Source organism: Biomphalaria glabrata, chromosome 9, assembly GCF_947242115.1.
Source record: "Biomphalaria glabrata chromosome 9, xgBioGlab47.1, whole genome shotgun sequence".
NCBI classification, from domain to species: domain Eukaryota; kingdom Metazoa; phylum Mollusca; class Gastropoda; family Planorbidae; genus Biomphalaria; species Biomphalaria glabrata.
In genome coordinates this window covers 40,858,881-40,878,950 of record NC_074719.1, presented here as the reverse complement: position 1 = coordinate 40,878,950, position 20,070 = coordinate 40,858,881, and the positions used below count along the sequence as shown (strand labels likewise).

The 20,070-nt window shown below is 36.6% G+C and overlaps 1 protein-coding gene across 3 annotated transcripts in view; it reads left to right on the top strand.

The window, feature by feature from the left end:
• LOC129928294 (uncharacterized) overlaps positions 1–17,833 on the top strand; it is an 89,125-nt gene extending 71,292 nt beyond the window's left edge. For all 3 annotated transcript variants that reach the window (XM_056042057.1, XM_056042058.1, XM_056042056.1), the window contains exons 4-5: positions 10,308–10,433; positions 13,239–17,833. In XM_056042057.1, coding sequence (XP_055898032.1) covers positions 10,308–10,433; positions 13,239–13,572 — 460 coding nt within the window. In that variant the 3' untranslated portion in view covers positions 13,573–17,833. The remainder of the gene's footprint in view (positions 1–10,307; positions 10,434–13,238) is intronic.
• Positions 17,834–20,070: the final 2,237 nt, after the last annotated feature.

The following is a 20,070-nucleotide window of genomic DNA, read 5'->3' as shown; positions in this document are numbered from 1 at the left end:
AATCTAAACGTTTTACTGAGCATTTGGCATACACATTTTGTGTAAATAGCTTATTTGTGTAGCCTAAATAGCTTATTTCCAAACAGACAATAAATGTGTGTATAGCTTGTTTAAACTAAACCTACTTGGACAGCAAATCGGATGAGTGGACGAAAACCTTGTAGTGGCGTGTCTATATAAGACTTCTCTTCAATCATCTGAAAGTTTTCTTTAAGTTACATTTAGCACTGATCTTTTGGAATAGATATTGTACATCTTTTATATTGTTTTTTTTATATTGGTTTATGAATATATATATAGTACACTCAATTCTTTCCACATTTGTTTTATATGCATTGCCTCTCATCAAGTCTTACGAGCTAGATCTTACTTAATGAACTGAAGGTGTACAAACAAATAGGGATATTGTGAAGGGTGGAGGTGTTAGCCTTGAGAGCAAAGCGAGACTTGACCACGATGACGTCATTTTGGGGAGATTCGATCTTTTCTTTCTCCTAATGGTCCTCGTTTGTAGTGGACATTTTATTAAGGAACTTTTGATTGCCCATCTTACTGATGCTCCTTTCAGACATTGCGATCTATGGGGCAGATGATGTTAAGGTCATCTGTTTCTTTGGCCAACGGTTAAAGAGCAGGGTGTCATGTGGCCAGCACAACGACCAACCGCCTTTACTTTTCCTAATTAAAGTCAGGTACCCATTAGAACTGGGTGGACTCAGGGGCGCCACTAACGTTGTTTACATGCGAAACTTAGAAAGAACGCTATACATCAGAATATATTGACTTGAGGCAGACAAATAGTGGACCCTTTAGAAGAAGGACCTTTTTGGCGCAGCCGTATTGGAGCAGTCCTCGTTTTTGACACGAGCGTCCCAGGAAACTTTCAGTACATGGGATCTCGATGAAGGATTCCGTGCTGCCAATAGACAGATGACAAATACAAACACGAGTCAGGTCCAAATGAAAATGTCCTTGTCTATAACAAGATTCTAATACGAGCCCCTTTTGTTAAACAAAGATTTTTTTTTTTTTTGAATTCCCTAACATTTCAATAAATTGTATTGATAACGAAAGAAAAACTTGCAAATCAAGACTTAAAAGATTTTTTTAAAAAGTAACATTCAAGAAACTAACGAAACAAAATCTCTGTTTTTTTTTTCTCTTTTGTTTCTATTTTTTTGTAGACGACACAAAACATGGAATGAACCAAAATCTTATGTGCCAATCAAAAAAATATGAATCTGTCTTATTCTTACTTCGTAATAAAGTCTTTCTTTGAGACTCAGGACAAAGTGTGACTTAGAAGGAGAACAAGAAATTCGGAACAATTATATTTCTTACTATACATACATATTTCAACTATTTAGTTTCCTAAAGAACATGCCTGTTTCAGGCAAATTGTACCTCAGTTTGATTTTCTAAACGGACAAATCGTACCTCAATTTGATTTTCTAAACAGACAAAGTGTGCCTCAATTTAATATTTTAAACGGACAAATTGTACCTTAATTTAATTTTCTAAACGGACAAATCGTACCTCAATTTAATTTTCTAAACAGACAAATTGTACTTCAATTTAATTTTCTAAACAGACAAATTGTACCTCAATTTAATTTTCTAAACAGACAAATTTACTTCATTTTATTTTTCTAAGATGTTTTCTTACAGACAAATTGAGCGTCAGTTTAGTTTCTCAAAGAAGACAACACTAAACACCAAGTTTAAAAAAAAAAAAAGAAAACCTCAGAAATTCTGACCAACTTGAGGTGATACATTTTCACAGTCTGTGAACTCTTTTCACTTAGTGGTGGGATCGCATTGCCTAGGACAGGGTTTCCCAAAATTTTTTCTTAAAAAGAAACTTCGTCTATTCTGAGTATTTAGCGGCACATTGTTTTAGAGCGGTTAATTCACGTGGTGGCCTATTAGTTAATAATTCCAGTAGTTCTTGGAACACCTATTCAGGCCTAGCGGAACACTAGGGTTTCCGCGGAACACAGTTTGTGAACCACTGGTCTAGGACCGGCTTAGAAGGTTGTAATCCAGTATTTAGCTCAGTCAGACCTCCAGACATCAGAACTCGTAACATTTTTTTTTCGCCTTATCTCTTCTACCCACCCCCCCCCCCCTCCTAAAAAAATGAAATAAAAAAAAAAAAAACTATAGTTTATATCAATTTTGAAAAGTTACTGGATAATGTTTTAAAGAATACAGGAGAGGAATAGGACACACATTTTTTTTTCACTAATTGGTTAAACATTTTAAAATAGAAAAGATGAATAATTTAGACCTTCATATGAAAACGTCCACATTACCAGGGCCGGCCTTGGATAGTTGGAAGCACTAAAGGATGTGAGTTCCATGGTCCTAAATGAAAAACAAAAAAATAAATAAAAAGAAACAGCGAAAAAATAAAATTATGTCATTTATTTAAAAACCTGAACGTCTCTATATCTAAATATACAAATAACTGAAATTCATTATTCATACATCTCAGTTTCCGTAGTAAAGACGGACTTAGCTAGTAAACATTGAGTCATAGTGCTCTACTATGTGTGAGATCTGATCCATATTTCGCAATTTTTTCTCTAAATTTTTTTTCTAGTCCAGTGCGAAACCCAATCATTGGAGGCCCTAGTTTGCCTGTTTGCCTATGCCTGAGACTGGCCCTGACATTACTATTGTTACATGATGTAGTTTATATAATTCACCATAACATTGAAAACATGTGTGATATTTGTTCATTGTAAAGCTGTCCATAACAAACTTATAAGTTAAAATAAATAAATAAATAAGTTAATAAATAAGTAATAATTAAGCAAACTGACTAAGTGAGTTTGTGTTTTCAATATAACTGAAATGTAAACATTGAACAAGCAAAATATAAAAATCCTTTTTTTAAGAAAACAAAGCTTATCTAAGGGGAATAACTCCTCACTTACCATTGTGTCACTCAAGAATGTTCAAGCTATTTCCTTTTTTGATATGGAACAAATTAATTAATTAACTAATTGGTCAATTTAAAAAAAAAATTGATTTATGTTTTGTTATGTAAAATATTTTGTTTTAAAGTTTCAGCTTGATCCGAGAATGGGTGTGGGTGAAATAATGTGAAATTATTTAAGGGGATTAAACACAACATATTTAGCTATATCTGTGAATACTACAGGATTAATCTCTCTTGCTGTTATTAAATATAATCAATAACCAGTAACTGATTGACTTTTTTGGTTATTTTTTTTTATTAATTAAGGCATTGACTATGCCAATGATTTATTGTGAAAAGTTAAGACTTGACTCGAGACTATTTTGAAAGAAATAACGTGCACAAAATTATTACATGACAGACAGACAGACAGAAAGCCAACTAAACGTTTGTAGCGATGTTTCACACTTCGAACTTAAGATATTGTCCTTTTGGGCGTTCGCTGTTACTGAAAGTAAATAATTCTTTTATATATAGGTTAAAATTACTTCTTGACAATATTGCTCTTTTGTTAAATTAAAACGATGGTAAAAATGAAAATAAGAAGAGAATTGATCTGTGAAGTTAAAAAAAAAGTTTCAAAATAGTTTTTTGTGGATTTATTTTTTAAAAAATTACGTGTATATCTATTTATAGCCCTAGGCAAGTCCGTGTGTTGGCATGTCATGTGACAAGGAGGTCACAGCCGGACACCGAGTTTGAACTTTTTTTTTTTATTTTCACTAAAAGGTTTCCTAGGTCACGTGGGACGGAACTACGTGGGGCGATGTTTCTTTCGGTTGTCTTCCCTTCTTTTGTCTTCAATAAGGTTTCTCTCCCATTACTTACGTACCATATATTTATAACATCTTCAGAAAATGAAAAAAATAGTAACAGTTTCTACATAATATGTTCTTCAGTTATATAATGATCTAAAGTACTATAGCGTCCATTTCCTTTTAAAGATGGAAAAAATGTCAGCTCCCAGTCAGCTCTCAGTCAACTCCCAGTCAGCTCCCAGTCAACTCTCAGTCATCTACCAGTCAGCTCCCAGTCAGCTCCCAGTCATCTACCAGTCAATTCCCAGTAAGCTCCCAGTCAACTCCCAGTCAGCTCCCAGTCATCTACAAATCAACTCCAAGTCAACTCCCAGTCAACTCCCAGTCAGCTCCAATTCAACTCCCAGTCAGCTCCCAGTCAACTCCCAGTCAGCTCCAATTCAACTCCCAGTCAATTCCCAGTCAACTCCCAATCAGCTCTCAGTCAATTCCCAGTCAATTCCCAGTCAATCCCAATCAGCTCTCAGTCAATTCCCAGTCAATTCCCAGTCAATCCCAATCAGCTCTCAGTCAATTCCCAGTCAATTCCCAGTCAGCTCCTAGTCAACTCCCAATCAACACCAGGCAAGTCCGTGTGTTGCCATGGCATGTGACAAGGAGGTCACAGCCGGACACCGAGTTACATAATGTGTCCTTTATTTATATAATAATCTAAAGTACTATAGCGTCCTTTTCGTTTTAAAGATGGAAAAAATGTCAGCTCCCAGTCAGTTCCCAGTCAACTCCCAGTCAGCTCTCAGTCAGCTCCCAGTCAATTCCCAGTCAACTCCCAATCAGCTCTCAGTCAATTCCCAGTCAACTCCCAGTCAGCTCCCAGTCAACTCCCAGTCATCTACCAGTCAGCTCCCAGTCAGCTCCCAGTCAACTCCCAGTCAGCTCCCATTCAACTCCCAGTCAGATCCTACTCAACTCCCAGTCAGCTCCTAGTCAATTCCCAGTCAGCTCCCAGTCAATTCCCAGTCAACTCCCAATCAGCTCTCAGTCAATTCCCAGTCAATTCCCAGTCAATTCCCAGTCAACTCCCAATCAGCTCTCAGTCAATTCTCAGTCAATTCCCAGTCAGCTCCTAGTCAACTCCCAATCAACACCTAACGATCATTTCGACAGAAGATGTTGAGTTCAACTGCTTCTAATCTGGGCAGAGGCGTAGTGAGTAAAACATGCGCCCGGGGCAAGGTACTTTATTGCCCCCCCCCCAAAAAAAATTTTCCATGAATATCACATAGAAATATAGGCTGCGCCGCCCTTAGGATGTCCCCCCCAGGGCATCGTGCCCCATTTGGCCCCCCCTTACTACGCCCCTGAATGTGGGTACTATGAGGTCACAACAAAGACAAACCATCTCTAGTTTGCACTACAGTGATCAAGATCTCATTAACGTTTTACTGATCACATTTTGACTAAAGATTTAAAACAAAAAAATGAACATAACTGCAATCACCAATCGAATAGCGCTCTTCATATTTCAAAATTTAAACGTGAAAGGGCTGAATGCGCAAACAAAATAGTACCACTAACATCATAACATTAGTGAATGTCAACTTGGATGTTACGTCTGACCCACTTGGCCAGTTAAGAGTTCAACTCTTACAGTGCACATCCACAAAAAAAAAACGAAAACAAAATAAAACGAAACGCTTTCTTGATTAATGCTTAAATGGAAAAATCTGGTCAACTTAATTTGAACTCCCCATTTAACGATCTATTGAATGGTGATATTGATTTTGTCTTTAGGGACATCAATTTCCAATGTTGATCCTAGCAATTTTTTTGGGGGGATCAAGGAATAGAATCTCTAGAAAGAATCAAAGAGTCGACCAGAACTCATCAATAGTTTGTTTTTAAGACAAAGTTGATTATACTAATACTAGTTGACAGGCTGCGTAGCATACGCCGCTATTTTGCAGGGCCGGCCTTAGGTGACCGCAGTGGGCTCCGCACTTATTCGACCACAGTGGGCCCCGCACTTTGATAGGACCTGCGCTAATTCTAGGTGTATAAATTATTAAATTAAACCATTGTATAACTTATAACAGATTTCCCGCGGCCTCTTGTCAATTTACCAGGAACTCCTGAAAATCTCCTGCAAAATATACGAAAAAATCCTGGAAATATCCGGAAATTATTAAAATCTTTAGAAAGCTCATACGAATCTCCTGAAATATATAGACAAAAATTGTCATTTTGGGGTGTCATTCAATAAGGAAAATGCCTATCCTACGCGTGATTAAAAAAAACGGCATTATCCCGTAATTTTGGAATCTGGTGAAAGAAGCTTCTCGCGCCTCAAACTAATAAAGAATATCTTTAGTTCAACAATTCTCATAGACAGATCAAAATATTAAATCTTGCTATTGAGCGTGATCTATATAGGAAATAGAATTTTTATGATATACTGTTTGACTTCGCTACACGCAAGGCTCTTTAAGTTCGTGGGAAAAAAATAGTGATCTTTCCTTTACTTCTTCTTCTCGTCCAAACGCTTGAGCGAAGAAGAGAACTATATATATATATATATATATATATCTTGCAAATGATTTCATAAAAAAATAAAACACAAGAAACATTTACGGCATTTGTTTAAGGCTTTTGTTTACGACATTTGTTTAAGGCTTTTGTTTACGGCATTTGTTTAAGGCTTTTGTTTACGACATTTGTTTAAGGCTTTTGTTTACGACATTTGTTTAAGGCTTTTGTTTACGGCATTTGTTTAAGGCTTTTGTTTACGACATTTGTTTAAGGCTTTTATTTACGACATTTGTTTAAGGCTTTTATTTACGACATTTGTTTAAGGCTTTTGTTTACGACATTTGCTTACGACATTTGCTTATGACATTTGTTTACGCATTTGTTTACTACATTTTTTTTACGACATTGATTTACGAAAATTGGTTTACGACATCTGTTTACAAACTTAGATTTGTACACGGTACAGTGTAATTGACGCTTGCAGAAGCTGGTATAGAATGAACTATATAAGACACCGATAGCAAAGACAAACAGACACAAACACTCTTTTGTTCCCCTGGCAATCAAATCATTAAATAAGAACAATCTGGTATAAACTTTGTCACATGTAAATTATGAGTGCCTCTGGTGTGAATGTACACTTTTGTTTCTTATAGTTATAATGTTTTTTGTTTGGTGTAATGCACAAATTGTAAGACAAATTTCCTTACGGATAATAAAGATTATTATTATTATTATTATTATTATTAAATGAAACTAGACTAGAACTTTAAGATTGGAAGAGTTCTGACATGTTTTTGAAGTTAGTTTATAGTTTGTCTGTGTGACGTGACAATGGGAGCTAAGCTTAGAGTTTCGTCAAAAAATGATATAGAGAAAAAGAGAGAGAGAGAAAAAAGAGAGAGAGAGAAAGAGAGAGCGAAAGAAAGAGAGGGAGAAAGAGAGAGAAAAGAGAGAGAGAGAGAAAGATAGAGAGAAAGAAAGAGAGGGAGAAAGAAAGAGAGAGAGAGAAAAAAAAGAGAGAGAAAAAAGAGAGAGAGAGAGAATAAAAGAGAGAGAGAGAAAAAAAAAAGAGAGAGAGAAAAAAAGAGAGAGAGAGAATAAAAGAGAGAGAGAGAACGAAAGACATAAAGAAAGAAAGCGAAAAAGAAATTATTAAACAAAGCTGTCGAGACAGAGAAAGAGAAGAAAAAGATAAGAGAGAGAGAGAGAGAGAGAGAGCGAACGAGAAAAAAAAGAGAGAGAAAAAAACAGAAACAGACAAACCAAAAAGAAATTAAAAGCAAGAAAAGAGAGAATCCGACAAGGAAGAGAACGAAAAAGAGAAGAACACGGAGGACTGGTAAGAGAGGGCTAAAGACAAACCAGAGATACAATGAGCTAATTAGAGGAAATACTTTTTTAAAGCTTTTAGAAGTGAAAGAGGCGCAGTGGCTGAGCGGTAAAGCGCTTGACTTCCGAACTGGGGGGTCCCGGGTTCTAATCCTGTTGAAGACCAGGATTTTTAATTTCGGGATTTTTAGGCGCCAGTTCTAATGTGTACCTGACACTAGTTGGGGAAAAAGTAAAGGATGTTGGTCATCGTGCTGTCCGCCTGACACCCTCGTTAATCGGGGGCCACAGAAACAGATGACCTTTACATCATCTGTCCCCATAAGTGAAAGAATTACACATTTGCAGCCATACATCTCACTACTGTAAGATTTATTTCCCTTTTAATATCAAACAAAATAAATTTATTAAAACTTGATCCTAGAAAGGGAAGTGGGAAAAATAAAGTGCATAAAATTTACACCCAGACAGACAGACAGATGTTAAGACTTAACAAATGCTTTTTAAAAAAATATATAAAAAAAGACCCATAAATAAATGTTGTATCACAAATGTGGAAAGAAGAAGCACGCCCTATCGGAAAGACACATTATTGGAAACACAAAATCATAACCTATTAAAATGCTCAGAGAACAATATAAAAAAATGTTTTAATACAAATCCAGTAGGGAAGGTGGGGGGGGGGGAGGGTTTAACGCTTCTGAAGAAATGTAACTCCATAAAGACTGGCCACAAACGTGTGAAAGAGCAAGCCATTAACTGTACTTTATGGGTGTATATTATCATCAATTGGAGTTATATCTCTTGGTAGGGATGGCCAAGGCCTGATGGGAATGAAATCCTATGAACTAGTTTGAAAAAGAAAGATCAACTTTTATTCATTTTTATTTGGGCTCAAAGTGTTAGCGTACAAGATAGACTTGCCGAAATTTTACGATTGATAATACAGAAGCCTAATATATATATATATATATATATATATATATATATATATATTTAAATTGTTATGACAGACAGACAGACAGATAGATAGACAGACAGACAGACAGACAGACGGACGGACGGATGGATGGACGGACGGACGGACGGACGGACAGCCGGACAGACAGACAGACAGACAGACAGATATATGATGTCAGGTGGTCTCCAGTTAAGGTTCATGCCTCCTTTATTTTCTCAAATACGCCCACTCACGCAACACTCTTGACTTTTGTCCTCTAAACGTGCATTATTAAAAAGGGGGAGACGAGAGAGCAAAGTTTAAATTTATTGACAAATGTAATTTATTAACACTTTTAAAATGTAACACGGCATGCCAAACTATACACTTTTTGTTGTCCTTGTTAGAATTCCACCATCGCATTTTGTTTCCTTATGTTTCTCTGTTTGTTGCCAACTCTGAAACAATAAATCTGCTTCTCGACACATAAGGACGAGAAAATCGATGCCCCAGATTTTTTATTTTGTCTCTTTCACTTTGTCATCTTCAATGTTTTTTGTTTACCGACATTTATAATAAACTGTTCGATCTTTAGGAAATGAAATGTAATCAGAACAAAACAGAGAAAACAAATACAGAAATCAGTTTCAAATTTTAATAGAAACAAAAGCCATTCTCGTTCAAAATCGGTTTTTAACCAAACTCCTAGTTTATTTAAAAAAAAGGGGGGGGGGAGGGGGATGGAACAAATTGGTAAATAGATACAGTCTGCGAAACAATTAAAATAACATCATCCAAGGGGGATAAGTCAGTGGTGTGGTTTTCTAAGTGGCCTTGGTAGATACGAAGAGGATCGTACTGCGAAAACCTTTTGCTTTCAGCACGAATTTTTTACAGCTAACTTCCTCCTTTGCTTGTGGCATTGTTTATTTATAAGTCTCTAGCCCTTATTTTTTAATGGGAGAATGGGGCTTATGCTTATCTTTTTGGGGGCCCTTTGCCTCTTTTCGGTTATTACGGCCTAATGCGCCTTGTTGTGTCGACATCTGCCGCCGATATTAATTGTTCCCAATTTATATTGGGAAGATTGAAAGTTTTTAATTCATTATAGTTTTCCTGTTTCACATTGTCCACAATTTTATGACTTTATCGATTTTGCAGTATCAAGTTATAATATGTTAGTACCAGATGGATATATTTAGATATAATTGATTTTTTTATGTGCATTTCCAAGGATAACAGCTTTTATCAGAACACGGACCAAAGGTTTGGAACTCACTCCCCATTGATCTCAGACAGACAACATGCTACACTACATTCAAGAACTTTAAGACCTATCTGTTTAAAACTTTTTTGGATTAGTTTGTCATTTTAGCTCTCATATTTATGTTTGTAATGTTATCACAGCGCCTTGAGCCTACATTTTGTTTATTATTATTATTTGCATTGAAGGATAAAATCTACATCTGCATATTAATCAAGTAGTTTTCAATTTATTTTAAGTTCTACTATTTTCAATACCATATAATACGCCTACATCGGTTTAGTTAATATTACTGTTTGGAGCTATAAGCCAATGACCGACCAACAACATATGGTTACAATATGGTATAAGCTGTGAAAGCCAATTTAACAACAATACAGCCACTCAGTTCACAATGTGTACAGTGAGGTGTTGATGTATCATCCTTTAACGCCTGAAAATGCCTTGATCTATTTGAAACCTAATTAACATAATTCCCTTATCGCTTTACTCATTTCAGGAGACTGGACTCTATAGAAGAGACAGCAATCAGCTATGATGATCTGGCGAAACCTGGACTGACCGCGATGGAGGTCCAGCCAGATATGAGGACACTGGAACCACGCGGTGACCCAAGGGCGTACATGTAAGTGTCTGACAGAGCATGTGTTTGCTGGGGGCATAGATGCATGCGTGCTGGCTTGAAATCAGTTTTAAAATTTGCTTTTAGTAGAATCTAAAGGTGGCTTAAAGTTGTTTATGTTATAGTAATGTAATATATATATATATTGCTATACGTTATACGTCAGACCCAAGGGCCGCCCAAGACTAATATATAGAGATACTGCAAGCGAGACATGAGAGCCACAGGCATCAGCGAAAGTATGTGGGAAAACATAGCCAAAGACCGGAGTGCATGGAGACAGACTGTGCGTGCTGGGACAACCCTTGCTGAGAACAAAAGAATTGAAGCGGCCTTAATCAAGAGGGAAAAAAAGAAAGCTGCCCAGCCCTGAATCAGAGGCATACACATGTATGAATTGTGGCAAGTCTGCCGCTCTAGAATTGGCTTGATTAACCTCACCAGATTCTGCCCCGTCTCAAGATTAAACCAAAACCAGTGACTCACCTGGGCGCATCCATTGCCTTTCGAGACAAAAGGAGCCATATATACACGCTATATAATATATACTAGTTTTATTATATATCTTAAATATATCTAAGTAAAAGTACCAATTTCAAATCTTGCAATCTATAGAGCCTTTACTTACCCTAACTTATGTTAATTTTGGACCCAATGGAGTTTCCTTTATCTCAATTTAAGTAAGTTTATAGGCCTACAGTTTAAAAAAAAAACACATATAAAATCTAGGCACGTCATCAGTATGGAAATAACAAAAGCCATCGCCCATTTTCCCAACTCTAAGAACAGGCACTGACTTCATTGTTACATTTCATTCGTCTGTATATACCGTACATTTGACTAAAATCTTTAAAAGCATCCACAAGACATTAACTCTAATGGATCCGTCTGCTGTCAAGTTGATGGGTTTAAAGACTATTTGGTTCCGAGACTTAAGAACAGATATTGATTGCGTCATCAAAGGTTGTTTTTTTTAAAGATTTTATTTGATGAAATATTATTAATAATAATAATAAAGAGACTACATTGAATTGTGTTTCTCTTTAACGAAATTCGACCCTGTCCATGCCAGAGAATGAATACTCGTTCGTTTCCAACATAATAATCATAATAATAATACCCCATTGTTATATCAACCGAGGGGATAATAACAACTGACCCCACAGATACCTTCAAGGCCCTTAACATACCTTGGAACATTCTCATTGCCTGTCAGAGGGCGGTACTGCTGCAGACCTGCCACGAAACTCGACCCTGGCAGCGCCAGAGAATGACTAACATAATAATAATAATAATAATATTAATATTAAGGTTTCTCTTCGAGTCCAAATTAATAAGGAATGCAGTATATATAGTACTCCCAAATTCAAATCGCAGTAGTAGGCTATTGAAGTAGTATTGGGACATAGGTTCCGCAAGGTTGTTAACGCCGGAAGTGGCAATGGTCTTAAGCCCATCATCTATACTATAAAGTGCTTCCAATGGCATGTGTCTCAAATAGTCTCTGACAACCAGTCCGACTCCTGGCCTTCACGTGTGGTTCAGTTACTGAGCCTGGCGGAACCGTTACCACAGACAGGAGAAGGGGCAAAGGCGAGCAACTGGTGCCTAAACCAGTAAGCTTCGGGCAGGAGGGGCTCGTTAGCCTTGGTTGGCTACCCATCTAGGAAAAGGAAAACTCTGAATCCAAACCACCGCTGCCCTGCGGCTATACCCAAACACGGGAAAGACTTCGGGAGACAGCCCTGAGGAAAAATCAGGAGCTGGTGACACTTAGGCAGACTGTGGCACACCGTGTTACAGCCTGGCAGATCCTGCGGCGCTACTGAGCCCAAACTGTATTGTATGTTCCGTTCCTTTAGTCACATCAGCTGCGCGGAGAGGGGGGAACTGCTGTGTGGGCGACATCGTTCCGACCATAAACAATGCCCGGGCTTTCATCTCACTTCATAGTCGTTCTACGACTGAAGGAGGCCAATGATTGGGACATATCAAGCTCAGGACTGTTTGAGATTGTGATAGGAAATGGCATGGAATGTGTTGAAGAGAAACAGCTCCATTTTGTGTCATTCATTGATCTAAACATCCTGAATATACAATCCTGGTGATCACTTTAACCCTTTCTCTCCTAACTGACGATACCAGCGTTGATTCCACCAGAATGTGGTAAATAATTACGGAGAGAAAGAGTTAAAATTAGGGCTGACTGCCTGATAAAGAAAACAGATAGGAAAAGCGAGATAAGAGAAGAAAGGGGGGGGGGAATAGAAACAGGAAGAGAATGAAACAAATAAGGGGGGGGGGAGAAAAAGAATTATTTATTTGTTGTTTTTGTTTGGGGGGGGGGGATTCTTTAGTTGTTGTTTTTTTTATTATTTATTTTTCGTTTTGATTTGTCTTTTTTCTTTCTTGTCAGCAATTTGGTTGTACATAAGTAAAGTTCCCCTTTCAGACCATGCGGTCTACAGAGCAGATGATGTCAAGGTCATCTATTTGTGAGGGCAATGGTTAACGAGAAGGGTGTCATGTGGCCAGCACAACGACCAACCGCCTTTACTTTCCCCCAACTTAAGTCGTGTACCCATTAGAGGTGGACTCAGAGGCGCTCTAAATATCCCGAAGTTCAAAATTCCAGACTTCACCGAGATTGGAATCAAGGACCCTAGGTTTGGAAGCCAAGCGATTTACCACTCAGCCACCGCCCCCCCCCCCCCCCCCTCTTCCGATTTGGTCGTACATAAATAATGAAAATTGTTATTTAAAAAATATTTCAAATTTTAAAGAAATGTGTCTTTCTTTTCTTTTCAGGCCCTACGCACCCCTCCCGGCAAGACGATTCGGCCCACAGAACCAGTTTGACGACAAGCGGCGGCTCATCCCTGTACCGGAAGAGGAAGGCAGCGCTGACGAAGGGAGACAATCTCAGGAGGACCTCTTCAACTTCCCTTCCTTCGACTACGGCAGCGGTGGCAACTTGGCGGACAACGGCTTGGGGGACGGTAACCTCGGCGACGCCGATGGCGAAGGGGAGTGCGACGGAGACTCGGAGCAGGCGCTGGCTTCAGCGTCCTCTCTACGCCACATGCGCCAGCCTGGGTACATGAAAGGGAAACAGAGGAGCCACTCCAATTCGGGAACCTGAAGGCGGCGTCGAAGCATATGATTGCAGAAAACAAAAACAACAATATTCAGAAAACTCTCTACCACATTATCCCGTTGTTTCTCTGTATTATATAAATAAAAATACGACATGTGTGTGTGTATGCGTGTGTGTGCATGTAAGCCGAAACATCAACCAAATCACATCCTCTTCCCAAATTGATATTTCCTATTATTATACATATACGTTTTTAAACACTTGAACTTTGATGACCGAAAGTAGCCCGCGTGCCATAGTTTGTAAACCACTGCCCCAAACCAAAGTCAAGAGTAATTTGTAAATAATTGAATTATGATATCTACAGGAATCAACTTTTTAAAAATATTTATTAACGATTTGTCTGGCATAATATTTAAATCGAGATCTTGTTTTAACCCATTCTATGTGAGTGTAGAGCTATGTACGGATACAGTTTATGATATAGATAATTCTACCGTAACTCTGATAGATCTAGATACACGCGTTGGACGTAATCATCTTCTTCTGTAAAGTCTGTATTTTATAAGATAAGATTTATAAGATAGTATTGTTCTGAGGGACCACAGTCAGAGATGAGATGATGTACAGCCGTGTTTCCCAAACTGGGGCACGCGTACCCCCAGGGGTACGGGAAGACTTTTGAGAGGGGTACGCGTTGCACCTTATTAACTATGCTGATTTTTTTAAAATATTCATTTATCATCGTTTGTCAATTAATAAAATGGGGTGGGAGGGTGCAAAGGGTATTCAGCATTACAAAAATTATTAAAAAGGTACACATTGGTCAAAAGTTTGGAAAACAATGGTGTAAAACCTTTTTTTTGTTACAAATAAGTTTGTTCGCTTGTTATTGAGATCGTCTGTTCAACTGTTACCAAATCCCACGAGTAACTTCCCTTATCCACTTCTGTACGTATTGTTAATGTATTGATATGTTTGTTTTTTCCCGCCCTTTTTGTTTCTGGGTCGCTCACCAATAGCTATCTCATGACACCACAAATACTTTTTCAGAGGATGGAATACTTTATTGGATTTGTTATTGTTTGAATCGCATGCCATTGACAAGTTATATTAAGATGGCTGGTGTAATTATATTCTTTTCTTTTCTTTTTGTACCTCAATTTTTTTCTCCTTTATTCTCTCTCTCTCTCTCTTTTCTTCCTCTCTTCTTCTCTTTTTTAATCTTTTTTCTCTTTCTCTCAATTCCCCCCCCTCTCTCTCTCTCTTTCACTTTCTCACTCTTTCGCATTTAATCTCTTTTGCTCTTCTTACCCCTCTATTATCCCTCTTACACTCATTCTTGCTTTCTCTCTTTTAGCTTTTTCTCTTACTCACTCTTTCTCTCTCTATCTCACAATTACAAAAAATGTTTTTCGGGTCAATGTATTTTCAAGTAACCTCTAAAATATGTATGTCCTAAATGGGAAGAACCTAAAAAAATATTTTGGTTTAAAATTCATTTCAATTAATTCAAATTAGGCTTCTATATTTTATTCAAACATTTGTGTAAAAAGATTCCACAATTCTTAGTGGTCAAGTGTAGAGCTTAAAGATTCTTAATTATCAGCAGATTTGTAAGTTTTTTAATGTGAATTAAAAGACTTGAAAGGACAGATGCCTAATTCAATATTATAAGAATAAAGTTTAGTTTCAAAGATGCTTATTAACTATTTGGAGACCTTATCGGTAGCCTGTGCACCAAAGACGCTTGCCTAATTACTCGTTAAAATGGTTCGCTTTGTATAGTTATTGTAGAGTCGAAATAAACTAATTTGTTTACATTGAAATGACCTCGTAAAACTTATTGAATGTTTATCTAAGCTTAAGTCAAAACTTTATTCAAAATGAATTTAGTGACTTTATCTGCACATGTAATAGAAATAAATTATAAATTTATGCTATCTCATAAACCACATCTGAAAAGTTTAAAAGTCAAAGGGAGGACACCGAGACTATTGGCATGTTAAACATTTTCATTATTTGTTCCCCTTTGATATTTTCACAACTATTATATTATGTAATATATGTGAACAAAAGTATTTTACATATTTTTCTAATGTATAAAAAAAATGTAAGATATTTATTGTTTGTCACCATAGACAGAAACATATGCTTTACAGATTTAAAAATTTGGTAGTCCCTCATTTAAATATTTAAATATTAATAGTGATTGATATTTGATAGTGAAACACAGCACAACTGTTTAAAATTATTTATAACAGATAACAATAACTACATCAATGTCAATACATATTTTAAATTTTATTTTTTCTAATGACCAAAGTCCGTCCATACCGGATGTAGACAATGAGAAGCTTTTAATTCTTATCAATATTTTAAATTTAATTTATGAGGAAAGCGTAAAATAAAATGACTGAACCTCAACATCACATCAAATCTATATATATAATTCTCTTCTTCCCTCAACAGTTTAAACGAGTAGTAAGGAGTAAAGGAAAGATCACTCTGCGGATAGTCCACTAGAAAACAAGAGAGGGGAGGGGGGAGAACACGTAGTCACAACATAACAGGGCAGGACCGTTGCAATAGCACTCTTTTTTTTTTATTTATTTCTACCTCACGTTAAAAAAAAGGGGGGGGGGAGTAAACTTCTTTGTAGTAACTATCGAGGCGACAGAGCACGCTCAAGAGTTTGGACACAATGGAAAGATCACTCTTTTATTTTTGCAACTCGGACGGAGGGAGTTATGCTAGGTAATTTAAGAGTGAACAAAAAAAAAAAAACAATTTTCGTCTGTATATTTCAGGAGATTGGTATAAGTTTTCAAAAGATTTTAATAATTTCCGGATATTTCCAGGACTTTTTCGTATATTTTGCAATTTCGGGAGATTTCCACGACCTCCTGTTAAATCGACAGGAGGCCGCTGGAAATCTGTTATAAGTTATAAAATGGTTTAATTTAATAATTTATACATCTAAAATTAGCGCGGGTCCCATAAAAGTGCTGGGCCCACTGCGGTCGCTTAGGTTGCAGTGGCCTAAGGTTGGCCATGCAAAATAGCAGCGTATGCTATCTCGCCGGTCGACTAGTAACATCTTAATTCTCTAGATGAAATCCTATAGCGTTATAAAAATATTGTGCGCTCGATCGTTCATTGTCGCGTAGTGCTATTCAAGCATTGAAAATATCAAGGGATTACTTTTTGTTTTTAGGTCAGTCACTTTTAACTTTGAATAGAATAGAGTCTCAGTTTAGATATAAACGTGTCGTTCTAGTGGAAGCTAATTTTCATGACATTATCTCTTAATAGCTTTCGAACTCTTGTTATGTAGAAATTGGGTGGGGGAACACGGATTCTGAAAAGGGTTCTTACGACTTTCATGGAAATTTGACAGTTTATGTGTAAATTTATTGGGCGGGGGGGGGGGAAGGAATTAGTAGCTAATTGGCCTCACAGTAAAGACTTTAGTTTGACCGTTATAATTTTTTTCAAATTATAATCATCTTAAAATTACATTTGGCTGAACATTGCTCAGTGGGAATTTCCGCAATCACCTCAAATGTTTCATTGATTTAATAAAAAGTTAAATGAAAAAAAAAATAGGCTTGCGTTTTGAATTCCGTCTTATGTAGAAATGAGCTGTTAAAGAACTTGATTGGACTAGGTCACTGGAAATACTTGTGTAATATTGAAGCATTATAAGAAAGACATATAATGTGAAGTTATAGGCCACTACCAGCTCCGAAAATAAGGAAAATAATTTATTTTTTTTAAATGTTCGTCTCTTGTTTTTGCATAAGCTAAAGCTAAAGTCAGTGAAGCTTCTGAATGTCGAAAATTTGCGATTTGTTACAAATTACATATGACTAGCTTTCTCTCTCTCTCTCTCTCTCTCTCTCTCTCCCCTCTCTCTCTCTCTCTCTATTTGTCTATATAGGTCTATGTTATATTAATTTACAACTTTTTTTTTAAAGGAAAAGAAAGATGCGATATTTGTAAAGTTTTAATTCCTAATTTCTCCTCTGTATTTCAAATGTTATTTACATTTCTGTCATGTCAAAAGAATTGATGACACTATTATTGTCCTATTGTACATAAATGACGTAGATGTACTGATGTATTCATCAATTGATGTCATGTCATTGTTTTTATTGTTATCGTAATACAACACAGTGCCACTCCATGTCGCCTATGTCCCTGCACTGCTTTCGAAACACAAGATGGCGTACAGCTGACATCATTTCCTCGACTCGCCTTCAAAAAGCTTCAGGCGCTTAAAACCAAAACCAAAATTTAAAAAGCAAACTGTAGCTAGATTGTCTGTTATAAAGTATTTTGTTCTTATATATGAAACGATGTAAACATTTTCTCCTAACAAGGCAACATCAGATTGAAGTGATGTATGTTAGACCAGTGTTTCCCAAACTGTGTTCCCGCAACACCAGAAGACTGAATAGGTGTTCCACAAATAATTAACTAGCAACCCACTACGCGAATTAATCTCTCTAAAAAAATAAGCAAAGTGTTCAGCTAAATACTCAGAATGTGGTAAGTGTTCCGTTAAGGAAACCGTTTGGGAACCACTGGTCTAGTCACATGGTCCGGGTATGTTCGCAATGCGTACACCTAATTAAGCGGATGTTCGTGTTCAGTATAACATTTAAACAAATAGACACAGCTAAGTGTAGTTATAGCTTACCTCCCCCCCTCCCTCCCCCCCCCCCAATACTTTTAAAACTCTACTATTCATTATCCTATAACTATATCTGCTTACTTACTAATACTTACATAGCTTTGCTTTAATGCATATTAACGTACACTTCTCATAACTAACACAAATAAAATTAAAGTTCTATCATAATGAATGATTACTAAAAGAAAATAATGGAAAAAAATGAACCAATTTGTTCACATTTTCATAGTGTAAATTAAAAAAAAAATGTTTTTTTTTTTAAATAAATTGTATATAGTCTAATGTTTTTCCGCCACTATTATAGCATGTAATTGTTTTACAATCATCAATTTCATGATCTTATTGTTCTATTGTTTGGAAACTAATGGACTTTTATGGGAAATGTGTGGCTTATAATTTGAAGGAACATCTGAAATGTATAAAAATAAGTTTTAATAAGTGTGTACATTTTCGTGTTTCTACAAAATTGATTGTAATAATCCACTGTAAACAAAACCAATCGTCACAGTAAGCCGGACACTTGCATGTGGTCAGGGTAAACCAATAGCTTGTTGCCACAACATACGTCTGACGTACAGACATGTGAAGTCACAACATGTGGGTAGTGAAGACCAATAGCCACGTCACAGGTCTGTCAGTGTTGCGGCCTATTGTGACCATCGGTCTCGCTCTAAATCGCTGGACCACCACCTTAGTGGGGTGGGAAAGGTGGATAGGATGAAATTAAAGACATTTTGACATTTTTTAACAAATATTTTTCCAACGATCAATTGTATTTCTGGTCTGTTATTAAAGTGACAACACTCTGTCCAGGCCCAGATTTAAGTATTTAGAGGCCCCTACACTTTTTAGAAAGCTTTAATAAAAATCCACTTATCAATTTTAAAAAATAATTATAATATCTAAAAACCATGCCATATTATGAAAGAAACAAAATTGTAAATTAAATTTAATTTTGCTTCGCTAAAAAAATAAACATTTAATATTTATATTTTAATACAAAAAATGTATTTGGTTTATCTTAAGTATATTACGAGTATACAAGCACACTATAAGCGGACACTTTTAAACCACAACAGCGTTGCCGGCTATGAGATTTAAAAACACATACATGTTTTGACCCGTCGAAATTTAGGATTTTTTCTATTTTGTATGGGTACCTCGTGGGGTGCCCCACCGGCACTCTTCTGTATAGATATTTGTTCCAATGATTTCTGTGTTATACAAGGTGTGAGACGACCAGCATAATTTCCTTTCACGTCTCCTCTTTATATTTTATATCAGTTGTGACACTGTTATGTGTTGTTCAAGTCACGTTACTGACCTATATCGTGTGACACTATATCAGTATGTTATCCACTTCCTGCTGTTTGTTGTACTACGGGGTAAAAAAAAAAAAGAAAAAGAAAATCGAGAAAAAAACAACACAAAGTATCGATATTAAAATATGTATCGATATTAAAAGAAATATCGATATGTTTAAAGTTAAATAAAACACGTTATTGGAGACAATCTGTTGTTGTTGTTGTTTTATTTTGTATTGACTTTCTGTTTTTCGATGTTGTCACGTCTTTATTTTGAAAATTAGTATGATCGTCCCAAATTACATGACATTTGCAAATTCGGAGGTGCCTCTATGTGTCTTTTTGAAGATAGACAGAGTAGAAAATATTTTCCTTGAGTTTAATTGAGACCAGTCGTCATAGAAGGCCTGAACACTGACCTGCAACGTCACAACCTGTGGGCTGTCTAGACCACTAGCTCTTTACCAAACTTGACCCAGCACCGGTCCGCAAAGAACGAGTTCACCTCTGCCCCGGAAAGGCATCCAAATCAACTCCGGC